The sequence below is a fragment of the Solanum pennellii genome, chromosome 8, assembly GCF_001406875.1.
Source record: "Solanum pennellii chromosome 8, SPENNV200".
Classification (NCBI taxonomy): Eukaryota; Viridiplantae; Streptophyta; class Magnoliopsida; order Solanales; family Solanaceae; genus Solanum; species Solanum pennellii.
In genome coordinates this window covers 48,352,310-48,365,636 of record NC_028644.1, presented here as the reverse complement: position 1 = coordinate 48,365,636, position 13,327 = coordinate 48,352,310, and the positions used below count along the sequence as shown (strand labels likewise).

At 33.6% G+C, this 13,327-nt stretch overlaps 1 protein-coding gene across 1 annotated transcript in view; it reads right to left on the bottom strand.

Annotated features, from left to right (window-relative positions):
* Positions 1 to 12,873: 12,873 nt before the first annotated feature.
* Positions 12,874 to 13,327, bottom strand: part of LOC114078431 — a 7,329-nt gene continuing 6,875 nt past the window's right edge. Inside the window, exon 2 of the mRNA XM_027919295.1 lies at positions 12,874 to 13,099. Within this exon, the coding sequence (XP_027775096.1) occupies positions 12,874 to 13,099 (226 nt within the window). The remainder of the gene's footprint in view (positions 13,100 to 13,327) is intronic.

Below are 13,327 nucleotides of genomic sequence, written 5' to 3'. Positions count from 1 at the left end.
GTTCGTGGTTGAGGTAGGGGTAGAGGAAGATCTAGGGGTAGAGTTCATGGAAGAGTAGCACCCGCGGTATATGTGGTACCTATTGAGAATGTGCCCATGAATAAAACTCTCTTGCGTAACATGAAGAGATGGAAGGGAATGAGGAATTTAAGGAAGTTGAGGATATTTGTCAAGAGGAAGGGGTATCGGCTGGAAATGCAGGCGTTCCTCCTTTGGACCTCGTGTTGGCTCAGCAGCTTTTGTTATTCTTGAAAGGGTTGGCTGGTCCTGGAATGCTTCCGCCTGGCCAAGCAACTCAAATCTTGCTAATCCCCCTGTTCCAGCACAGCGCCCAAGACGTGCAAAACTGGAGGTTATGATGCTTTCTTCCATCCTTTGTTGGGTTCAGTTATGACAAGGAATAAGCATGACATGTTGACAAAGTTCTTAAAGCTTAAGCCTTCGGTATTGCTTGGTTTGGAGACTAAAGATGCATATGAGTTCATCTTATATTTTATAATAGGCTGTATAAATTGGGCATTATTCACCAACATGGGGTTGAGTTCGTTTCCTATCAACTTCAAGGTAAGGCTAAGCAATGGTGGAGAGCTTATATGGAATGCACATCTTCTACCTTACCTCCACTCACTTGGACCCAGTTTCATGTTCCGTTCTTGGAAAAGTATGTGCCTAGATGAGGGATCGTAAAAAGATGAGTTTATAGCATTAGAGCAAGGTGGTATGTCTGTGGCTGCTTGTGAGGCAAAGTTTTATGCCTTGTATAGATATCCTTCGCAGTTGTGACTGTAGAGGAGGACATGATTCAATCATTTATTCAGGGATTGAATTCCGAGTTGCAAGTGTTATATGTCTATATGACTTCTGCAGGGAAGAGCTTCAATGAAGTAACAGACTATGTGAAGAAACTGGAGGGGGTGAGGAGAGACGGTCAGGCTAAGGTGTTAGCTAAGAGAGCTAAGAATTCTTGATATTTTCAAGGTTCATATTCTAAGGGATCCGGTATGGCAATGCTGCAGCCAAGACAATTCTGTCCATTATGCCCGCCTCTATAGGTAACTTTCTGGGAAACTCATCTTATAGTTTTCAGGATAGCCAAGAAGTCGCGCTTTCGGCGGACAACAAGCCATTCTCTCATCTTATATGTTATAAATGTGAAGAACTTGGACATATGAGAAGAGATTGTCCCCATCCACGTGTGTTAGATTTTGCACAGCAGCAGTCTAGAGTAGTGGTAACCACATAGAATGGTAATAACGGTCGAGGGCACCAACAAGGTGAGCAATGATAATCAGAGAGGTCGTGAAGGTAGGAAATGGTAATGGTAATGCAGGCAGAGTTAATGTGAAACCATGCAGGTAGGTGGTTTGCAAGATGATAGGGCTCAATGTTATGCTTTTCCGACAAAGAATGCAGCAGAGACGTCAGACGCAATGATCCCAATTACTCTTTTTTTCAGTGACCGGATAGCTAACATTTTATTTGATCCGGGTTCTACTTATTCTTATTTATCTATGTGATTTTTTCCTATGAGTTTGATATGATCTGTGATATGCTTGATGCCCCATCCATGTTTCTACCTCCAATTGCAGAGTTAGTCATAGTCACCCATGTCTGTCGTGCTTGTCCTATTTTGTTTATGGATTTTCAAACTTGGGATGATTTGGTAATTTTGGATATGGCTGACTTTGATATTATCTTAGGCATGACTTGGTTGTCCCCTATGTCATGTTGTGTTAAATTGTAATACTGACTCAGTAACTCTACAAATTTTTGATAGGGAAAAATTAGAGTGAGAAGGGGTGTACAAGCCTAAGCAAGTTAAGATCATATCCTCTATTTGGGCTTGGAAACTGGTAGGGCTAGGTTGTTTAACTATTTTGGCTCATATTCGGAATGTTGAGGTTGAGTCCCCATTTATTGAGTCTATTCCTGTAGTGTTGGAATTCAGAGAAATGTTTCCAACCAATTTGCCTAGTATGCCTCTAGATAGAGATATAGATTTTTTTTTTATTGATTTGGAGCCTAGAACTCATCCCATTTACATCCCTCCATATCACATGACTCTGAAAAAATTATAAGAGATTAAGGCCCAAATCCAAGAGCCTCTTGATAACGGATTTATTCGACCTAGTGCTTTCCATAGGGTGCCAAATGCTGTTTATTAAGAAAAAGGATGGGAGTGTGAGAATGTGTATAGATTAGCATTTGAATAAGGTCACTATTCGAAACAAGTATTATTTGTCTCGAATAGATGATCTTTTCGACCAATTGCAAGGTGCATCACTCTTCTCAAAAATTGATTTGAGATCCATATACCATCAATTAAAAATTAGGCCAGAAGATGTGCCCAAGACATCATTTAGAACTCGTTATGGGCAATATAAAACTTTTGGTGATGTTTTTTGGTTTGACTAATGCGCCTACGACTTTCATGAGTTTGATGAATGGGGTGTTCAATCCATTTCTTGATTCATTTATGATAGTTATCATTGACGATATTTTGGTCTATTCGAAGAGTGAGGGAGAGAATTCCAACCATCTTCGTATTGTTCTACGTGTTCTTGGGAAACAAGTATGCAAAATTTTCCAAGTGTGAATTTGGATTGACTTCTGTTGAATGTTTGGGCATGTAGTTTCGAAAGAAGGGGTAATGGTAGATCCTCAAAAGATTGAAGCGGTTAAAAATTAGGTTCAACCTAGCTCTGTTATGGAGTTAGGAGTTTTTTAGGTCTCACTTGCGTATATTTCCACTCATTTGACTAATTTGATTGAGAAGGAGATACCATTTGAATGGATTGAAAAATGTGAGGAGAGCCTTCAAAATCTCAAGACTCTCTAGACTATCGCACCTATCTTAGCATTATTGGTGTAAGGTAACGACTTTATAGTTTATTGTGATGCTTCTCATTCTGGATTGGGCGATGTGTTAATGCAATATAAGAATGTGATCGCCTATGCGTCGCGCCAACTAAAGGTACATGAAAGGAATTATCCAATCTATGACTTGGACTAGCAGTGGTGGTATTTGATCTTAAGATTTGGTTTCATTATCTTTATGGTGTTTAGTGTGAAGTGTTTATAGATAATCATAGTTTGCAACATGTGTTCACTCAAAAATATCTGAATTTGATACAACGAAGATGGATAGAGTTACTCAAGGATTACGATTTGATCATTCAATACCATTCGGGCAAAGCTAATGTGGTGGCAGATCGTTGAGTAAAAAAATGGTAAGTAAGGGTAGCTTAGCTTATTTGAGTGTAACCAAGCGACCTTTGACCAAGGAGATTCAGACCCTAGAGTCAAAGTTCATGTAGTTGAGCATCTTTGAAAGAGACGGGGTTTTAGCTAGCATTGAAGCTCAGGCCACATTCGTTGAGGAGATCAAGGTCAAACAACTTGAGGATGAAGATTTGGAGGAACTTAAGGAGAAGATGGTGAATAGTAAGGCACAGGAGACCACTCTCGATGCGAATGGTGCACTTATTGTGAAACCAAGGATTTGTGCTCCTCGAGTTGATGGATTGATTCAAAATTTATTGGCAAAGTCTCATGGTTCACGATATTCCTTTAATCGGGGGTGACAAAGATGTATAGAGATCTCAAATGGATTTATTGGTGGTTGGGCATGAAGAAATACATAGTGGAGTTTGTGGAGAAGTGTCAAAGTTTCCAATAAGTGAACTATGAACACCAAAGGTCTGTAGGTTTACTTAAAAGAATGTCAATTCTGGAAATGAAAGTGAAAAATAATAGTCATGGATTTTGTGGTTGGTCTTCTCAAGAACATGGGGAAATTTGATTCTATTTGGATTGTGGTTAATACATTGACTAAGTCATCTAATTTTATTCTGGTAAGAATAGATTATAATGCGGAACAATTGTCTAAGATTTATGTGAAGGAGATAGTGAGGTTTCATTTAGTGCCTCTTTCTATCATCCTAGATTGCGGTACCCAATTCATTTCCATGTTTTGGAGGAAACTGGATGATGAATTGGGCACCCAAATCACTTTTAGTACAACCTTTCATCCACAGATGGATGGATAATCCGAGAGGACTATCCAAGTGTTAGAAGACATGTTGAGGTCATGTGTGATTGATTTTGGAGGGCATTGGTTTAAGTTCTTACCTTTGTCCGAGTTCTCTTATAATAATATCTATCAGTCCAACTTTGATATGACACCATTTGAGGCATTATATGGAGGGGATGTATATCACCCATAGATTGGTTCGAGGCTAGATATGTGAAACATGTGGGGATTGACTTAGTGAAGGATGCTCAAGACAAGGTAAGAAGTATTCAAGCTAAACTTTTAGCAAACCAGAGATATGTGAATTCTCTTATGATAATAGATATCTCTTTAGCATTGATATGGCACCATTTGAGGCATCATATGGGAGGGGATGTAGATCACCCATAGGTTGGTTCGATGCTAGAGATGTGAAACCTTTGGGGTTTGACTTAGTGAAGGATGCTCAAGACAAGGTAAGGAGTTTTCAAGCTAAACCTTTAGCAGCCCAGAGCAGACAAAATAAGTATGAAGATCATAAGATAAGAGACATGGAGTTTCCAGTTGGGGAGAATGTTCTTCTCAAAGTGTCACCTATGAAAAGAGTGATGAGATTTGGTAAGAAGGGCAAGTTAAGTCCGCGATACATTTTTCCATTTGAGGTTCAGGAATGTGTAGGGCTGGTGGCGTATAAATTGTCTCTACGCCATAATATATCAAGTGTTCATCCGGTATTTTGTGTGTCTGTGTTGAAGAAGAATCATGGTGGCGGTGATTATATCATTAAGTGGGACTCAATCGAGCTAGATAAATACCTTTAATACGAGGAGGAACCCATTTCTATTCCTGATCTGATGTACGTAAGTTGAGGATCAAGGATATTAATTTCGTGAAAGTTCAATAAAAGCAACGTCCGGTGGAAGAAGCTACTGAGGAAACCGAGCGGGATATACGAGACATGTATCCCTAATTGTTTGTGGAATGTACCTTTGTTCTTCCCTTAGCCTACTTTTTCTTAGTTTTGTCACTGGGAGACGAGTGATGAGTAAATTGGTATAGATTGTAACAATCAGATTTCATCGTTATAGAAATGCCAACGAGGGGAAAATTGAGGCCGTAAAAACTTTTTGCAGTATTTGAATTTTTCCAACCTTGACCAGATTTGGAAAAAATCAGAGTCTTTATGGTGTAGGGAAATCTGGTAGCAATCGAGTGACTTGATTATAAACTTGGTTAAATGAATGGTCAGATAACTCGTCAACGAACGTATGATTTTATGGAATTAAATTTGAGTGAGTAGAGCTCTAGGAATTGATCTTAGCGTGAAGGCTATTTTCTGCACTTAGTGGAATGGAGGTGGGTTGTAAATTGGGACTCTAGAATTATGTGAATGAGCTGTATGTTTTATTTTGGGCCATTGTAATAGGATTATTTCTTCTGTAGCGGGGTAGGCGACCGATGTGGCGGACAAAACGGGACTTAAAATCGTAGATTTTTAGGGAGGGCTCATTGTTTCAAAAAATGTCATTGTAGCAGGACTTTAGGCCATTGTGGCACCGCCACTAAAGTGGGATGAGTCCCTCTGTGGCACTGTCGCTACAGTGCGATGAGTCCCGTTGTAGCGGGGCAGGCACAAATTAAGTCGCTAATAAAACCCCTAAAGATCTTATTTGACACTTTTTGACTTTTAGAGATAAGGAACGACCCCAAGCAGCTGTAACTCATTTTCCACCATTCTTGAGGCTAAAGGTACGTGTTAAACTCTCCAAAATCGTTTTTTAATCCGTAAAACATGATAGAATGAGTAAATAATGATGGGAAGGATTTCTTGATATATTCTATTGTGGAATCAACCCCAATCAAGATACTAGAGATCATGAGTATGAAAAAGGGTTGTGAACATTGTTAGTAATCCGGGTAATTAGTGACTTTTTATTGATTTCTGCATGTTATTTATTGTTTGTAGACCAAGAACAAGCGGAAATGAATATAGAAAGGGAAGAATCAATTTTCTTAAGGTTTCAAGCTTGTTTTGAGGTAGGTTATGATTGTGATTTCGTGATTGTATGATGTATGCATTTTCTTGCTTCATTGTTATACTTTTATATGTATGAATGTTGCAATATTGATCACACTTGTTGTAAATGAGATAGATGAATGATGTAGCCATGAAATCGTGATATAAATGTATGATCTTGATGATATACTTGTGATGGTGATTGAAGTGTTTGAATGGGGGTCAAATTGCCACGTTCCAGCAAGCTAAATGAGATTGGTTGCCACATTCTGGCATAACTTTGGATCGGGTTTTAACGTTCCGTCACAACATTGGATCGGAGTGCAACATTGCGGCATAATTATGGGATTGGATTGCCACATTTCAGCGAGTTAACTATTTGGGTTTAGGTTCCGTCAGAGGACCAATAATGTGATGATAAATGTGAAATGTATTTTTCAATTTTCATGTTGATAATGTTGTATACGTTGTCATATATGCATGTGATTATAATGTTCCTTGACTTGTTTATTTTACACTAGTGGAATAGCTGCTTGATCCTACAAGTATATTGTGGTTGTGTACTGATTCTGCACTTACTCATATTTTTGTTGAGTACAGGGCATCTTCAAGTGTCTATTGACAGACCTCTCTAAGGATATAAAAGATTGTCCCATCTAATTCAAGGGTGAGACAAATCTTCCAGGCTGCCATGAGATTATATTTCGTCTTTGTCCACCCTTACCGGACATAGACCTTTGTTTTAGATTAGTGGATTAGTTTATTTGTATTTCTTATTTAGATTGGATCGTTATTGGATGTTTTGGTTCATTCACTTTAAGGTTCTAGGTTGTTTACTTCCGTATTTGTTTACTTAGATCTTTAGATTCCTTGTTACAGTTTATGGAAACCTCTTAGTTTATTTAACTTGCTTTCATAACTTAAATGTCTTAGTGTTAGATTAATTGCTTTAGTTGGAAGGTAGTAGTGGCCTCTCACCGTAGTATTAATGTGGACGCCAATCACGACGGTCTGAGTCGTGACACTACATTAGCATTTAATATAAAAACTTGATTCAAGTGTTATCTTGTTTCTGTTTACCATCATCCTAAGGTTTTTCTTTTTAAAAAAAATGATAAAATTATTTATCTCGTGGTTATTTTTTTGGAAGCTAGCCATGTATATATCAATAGTTTAAATGAGTAATTATAAAAATTTCAAACTAAATATTATTCAAAATTTGATCAACTTGCTAAAAAAGATACAAGTAATTAGATTACTCTTATTGTCCAAAAAAGAAATGAGATAAAAACACCACTCATTACATTTAACACAAAAATAAAGGATAACATACATGGATACTGAAAGCACAAAAGGACTAAAAACATAAATTTAAATAAAAAACAAGTATTGCAATAAACATCGAATGAAATGAAAACAAAATAAAACAAACCAACCCAACAAATGGTCACTCAAAAATCCCAAGTCGAATCTCTTTGGTAAGTTACTCGACCTCTTGATCTTCATTGTCCTTCTCACTCATCAAATCTTTAGTAACACTACTAGAACTTCTGCTAGATTATGGAGCTGATATATAATATGTTGTGGTCAATTCAATATTTGTATCCATGTTGATCCCTATATGGTCAACAAAATGGATAAAACAATATGCCTCAACAAGAAAGGGATCAGGTGTAGGTGCATGTACCTGCAACATTGTGGCTTGTTGTGAATTGTCCAAAGAAGATCACGGATGGCTAAGATTTCTCTTTGAACGAAAATGGTAGAAGCATCCCTCACAGGGTAACACTGTATGAATGGATTTACGTTTTCCCAACCTACGCTAAAGGTTAATAATTTCATCGAAGGGACAAAATATTTTTGGATGCAACTCACCTCTTTACCATGTTTCTTGAGGCATGTACTTACGTTGGTGCCCACAAAGCCCTTGGCTTGAAATGAACACCTCATCGCAGTACTTGCATTGAAAGTACCAAATACCTGCATGATTCATTGTGAGACCTTGGTTAGCCATTTTGCTTGTTGATTGTTATTGATGTCTTTTTCCTAAATAATTTTACTGGTGAGTTTGATAATGAGTTGGCGAGGATATAAAAGTCGGTCATTGAAATATATGGGATCGAAACTTTAAAAAAAATGATAACAATGCTCGAACAAATAAGGAAAAATTTTAATGTATTAATTTTAATCAAAATTTAAGGTATTACTTAAAAAAAACAACTATGTAATGACCTGTTCTAGATTTTATTAATCTCAAATACAATATTTTCCAGCTGCGTCTTCTTTTTATCTATTTCGTTTATAACACTCAAACAAAAATGTCCACTATTAAATATTTTTTATCTACTTCTCAATAATAATAATAATAATAATAATTATTATTATTATTATTATTGTTGTTGTTGTTGTTGTTGTTGTTGTTGTTGTTGTTGTTGTTGTTGTTGTTGTTGTTGTTGTTGTTGTTGTTAACAATATTATTATTATTATCATCTACAATACAAAATAACATTAGATCTCATTTTGTTATACTTATCCTCAAATATTACTAAGAATTCAAACGAAAGTATAGACCCATTAAACACATTTTATCAATTTAGAGATTATCTAGTGCACACAAAATAATTAATCTTAAAAGTGAACTTGTGAATAGTGAGTTTTTTGTACATTAACTAAATAGAATTCATCTAAAAATATATTAATTTGTTTCTATTGAAGGGTTAAGGGAGTAAGTGATTCTGTTTATTTCTATTTCACTTTAAAAATGAAATGAAATAAGTTTAAACATATAAACTAAAATAGATTCAATTGTTTGGTTTGATTTTCTTTCAATTTAATTATTCTAGTTGTTTCTTCACAAATGAAATACAAATTTGATTTATTTAAATACAAATTCATTAATTCAGTCAAATAAGAGCTACTATTAGGATTAACTTTTATATGTCAATATTAATTGTCTTGTTAATATTGGGTGATGTTTTTATGAAGTGATGAAGCTTCACTTTTTTTTTTATACATGAAAAATATAAATTCTTGTAAATTTAAGGTTAGAATATACTCTTTTTGAAGAAAAAAAAATTGTGTATCCACAGAATTCAACAGAGTATTCTAGTATAAAACTAAAAATTAGAAATTAGCAAAGATTTAACGAGAAAAACCAGCACAAAATGATATATGAAGTATTTTTTAAATTTTTTCTGCCTCTCTAAGAAAAGTATTATATATATATATATATATATATATATATATATATATATAATACTAATTATGAGGAGAATTGATTAATTAGTAGGTATTAATCAAGTTTGGTATCTAATCACAATTAATGCATTAATAGGGATTAACAAGATATAATGGAAAGAATTTACACAATAAATTTTTTGACACATTAGAATCAGTTTTCTAACACTTTTTTTTGTATAAAATCACAATAGACTTATAATTTTTTTCATTCTTTTTATTTCATTATGAGAAGAAGTCACAATGAGAAATACAAACACTTTGTGATACATTTTAACTGTTTTTAGAAGGTAAAAATATATAGAAAGGCGACATAATTTTTGCTATGTTAAACTGAATTAAGAAATTACATATACTACCAAGTAACAATCTAAAAATTCAGTGGGATATCATAGATTTTCATTTAAGATGTTTTTAATATATCAGTAATAAACACCTAAAGATATATTTTAGTGACTTAGTAATGGAGAAAGAATTTATTGAAGGTTAACTAATTTTTGACTAGTTAATGAATATCTTTTGCACATTTGACAAATAATTTGTTAGCTACATTAGCATTTTATATGAAAACTTGATTCAACAGTTATCTTGTTTCTGTTAACCTTTACGCCAAGGTTCTTTTATTTTTTTTTAAAAGAGATAAAATTAATTTGTCTCTCTTGGTAATATTTTTTTGAAGCTAGCCATGTATATATTTATAGGTTAATGAATAATTATATAAATGTCAAACTAAATATTGTTATTCCAAATTTGGTCAACTTGCTAAAAAGGATACAAGTAATTATAGATTACTCTTTTTGTCCATAAAAGAAATGAGATAAAAACACAATCCATTACATTCAACACAAAAATAAAGGATACCAGACATGGATTCAGAAACTACAAAAGGGCTAAAAACATAAAGTTAAAAGGAAATCAAGAATTGCAATAAACATTGACTGAAGACGAAAATAAAACTAACCAACCCAACCCAACCCATGATTACTCAAAAATCCAAATTCGAATCTCTTTGGTAAGTTACTCCACTTCTTGATCTTCATTGTCCTTCTCACTCATCAAATCTTTAGTAGCAGTACTAGAACTCCTGCTAGATGATGGAATTGATATATCATCTTTTGTGACTAATCCTACATTCATATCCTTGTTGATCCCCATTTGCTCAACAAAATGGATGAAACAAATTTCCTCAATAAGAAAGGGATCAGGTGTAGGTGCAGGTTTCTGCAACACTATGGCTTGTTGTGATTTGTCAAAAGTAGATCGTGGATGACCAAAATTTCTATTTGAACGGGAACGGTAAAATCGTCCCTCACCGGGTAACACAGTAGGGGTAGATTTACGTTTTCCCAACCTACGATAAAGGTTGGGTATTTCATCGGAGGGACAAAATTTTTTTTGATGGGACTCACCTCTTTTCCATGTTCCTTGAGGCATGTGCTTATGTTGATGCCCGCCAAGCCCTTGGCTTGAAGTGAACACCTCATCGCAGTACCTGAATTGAAAGTACCAAATACCTGCATTATTCGTTGCGAGTCCTTCGTTAGCCATTTTGTTTGTTGATTGTTGTTGATGCTTTTTTCCTAAATGATTTTTTTGTTGAATTTGATAATGAGTTGGTGAGGATATAAGAATTGCTCATTCCAATATATAGGATCGAAATTTCAAAAATAGTAACAATGCTTGAACAAATAAGCAAAAAAGTTTAATGTATTAATTATAGTAAAAGGGTAATTTATGGTATTACTTAAAAAACAACTCAATGATAACCTGTTCTAGATTCTATAAATCCCAAATACAATATTTTCCCGCTTCGTCTGTTTTAATCCATTTCGCTTATAACACTCAAGCAAAATTATTCACATTTAAATAAATTTTGTTTATTTACTTCTCATTTATTATTTTTAATATTATTATTATTATTTATTAAAATAATAATAATAATAAAAAAAATTATAATAATAATAATAATTATTATTATTATTATAATTATTATTATTATTATTATTATTATTCTTATTATTATTATTATTATTATTATTATTATTATTTTTATTTTTATTAGTGTGCACAAATCTAACCTATTATAGATTATCATTAACTTTTCAAAAATGGAAAATAACATTAAATCTCATTTTCTTATACTTATTCTCAAATATGCTAAATATACACATTTTATAAAATTTAGATATGATCAAGTGCACACATAATAATTAATCTTAAAAGTTGACTTGTGAATAGTGAGTTTTTTTTGTACATTAACTAAATAAAATTCATCTAAAAATATATTAATTTGTTTCTATTGAGGGGTTAAGGGAGTAAGTGATTCTGTTTATTTCGATTTCACTTTAAAATGAAATGAAATAAGTTTAATCATACAAACTAAAATAGATTCAGTTGTTTGATTTGATTTTCTCTCAATTAAATTATTCTAGTTGTTTCTTCACAAATGAAATACAAATTTGATTTATTCAAACACAAATTCATTAATTCAGTCAAATAAGAGCTACTATTAGGATTAACTTTTATATGTCAATATTAATTGTCTTGTTAATATTGGGTGATGTTTTTATGAAGTGATGAAGCTTCATTTTTTTTTATACATGAAAAATATAAATTCTTGTAAATTTAAGGTTAGAATATACTCTTTTTGAAGAAAAAAATTGTGTATTCACAGAATTCAACAGACTATTCTAGTATAAAACTAGAAATTAGAATCTACACAATAAATCTTTTGACATATTAGAATTAGTTTTCTAACACTTTTTTTTGTATAAAATCACAATAGACGTATAATTTTTTTCATTTTTTTATTTCGTTATGAGAAGAAGTCACAATGAGAAATACAAACACTTGGTGATACATTTTAACTGTTTTTAGAAGGTAAAAATATATAGAAAGGCGACATAATTTTTGCTATGTTAAACTGGATTAAGAGATTACATATACTACAAAGTAACAATCTAAATATTCAGTGGGATATCATAGAACTTCATTTAAGATGTTTTTAATATATCACTAATAAACACCTAAAGATATATTTTAGTGACTTAGTAATGGAGAAAGAATTTATTGAAGCTTAACTAATTTTTGACTAGTTAATGAATATCTTTTGCACATTTGACAAATAGTTTGTTAGCTACATTAGCATTTTATATGAAAACTTGATTCAACAGTTATCTTGTTTCTGTTAACCATTATGCCAAGGTTCTTTTCTTTTTTTTAAAAAGAGATAATATTAATTTGTCTCTCTTGGTTATATTTTTTTGAAGCTAGCCATGTTTATATTTTATAGGTTAATGAATAATTATGTAAATGTCAAACTAAATATTACTATTTCAAATTTGGTCAACTTCCTAAAAAAGATACAAGTAATTATAGATTACTCCTTTTGTCCAAAAAAGAAATGAGATAAAAACACCATCCATTACATTCAACACAAAATCAAAGGATACCAGACATGGATTCAGAAACTACAAAAGGGCTAAAAACATAAAGTTAAATGAAAAACAAGAATTGCAATAAACATTGAATGAAGACGAAAACAAACTAACCAACCCAACCCAACCCATGATTACTCAAAAATCCAAATTCGAATCTCTTTGGTAGGTTACTCCACTTCTTGATCTTCATTGTCCTTCTCACTCATCAAATCTTTAGTAGCAGTACTAGAACACTTGCTAGATGATGCAATTGATATATCATCTTTTGTGACCATTCCAACATTCATATCCTCGTTGATCCCCATTTGCTCAACAAAATGGAAGAAACAATTTGCCTCAATAAGAAAGGGATCAGGTGTCGGTGCAAGTTTCTGCAACACTATGTGTAACGACCTGTTTAGTCGTTTTGAGCAGCAGATTTTATTTCTGGAAAAACTGTGTGAGTCGACGGAACCCACGACGGACCGTCATGGGTACGACGGGCCGTCGAGGGGGTCTCATTCCAAAAGACTTAGACTTCTGAAATTTGGGTACTGAAATCGACTCTCTGAACTTGGCGACGGACCTGCAGGACGAACCGTCGTGGGCACGACGGACCGTCGCAGGTGTCTCGTTCCAGAA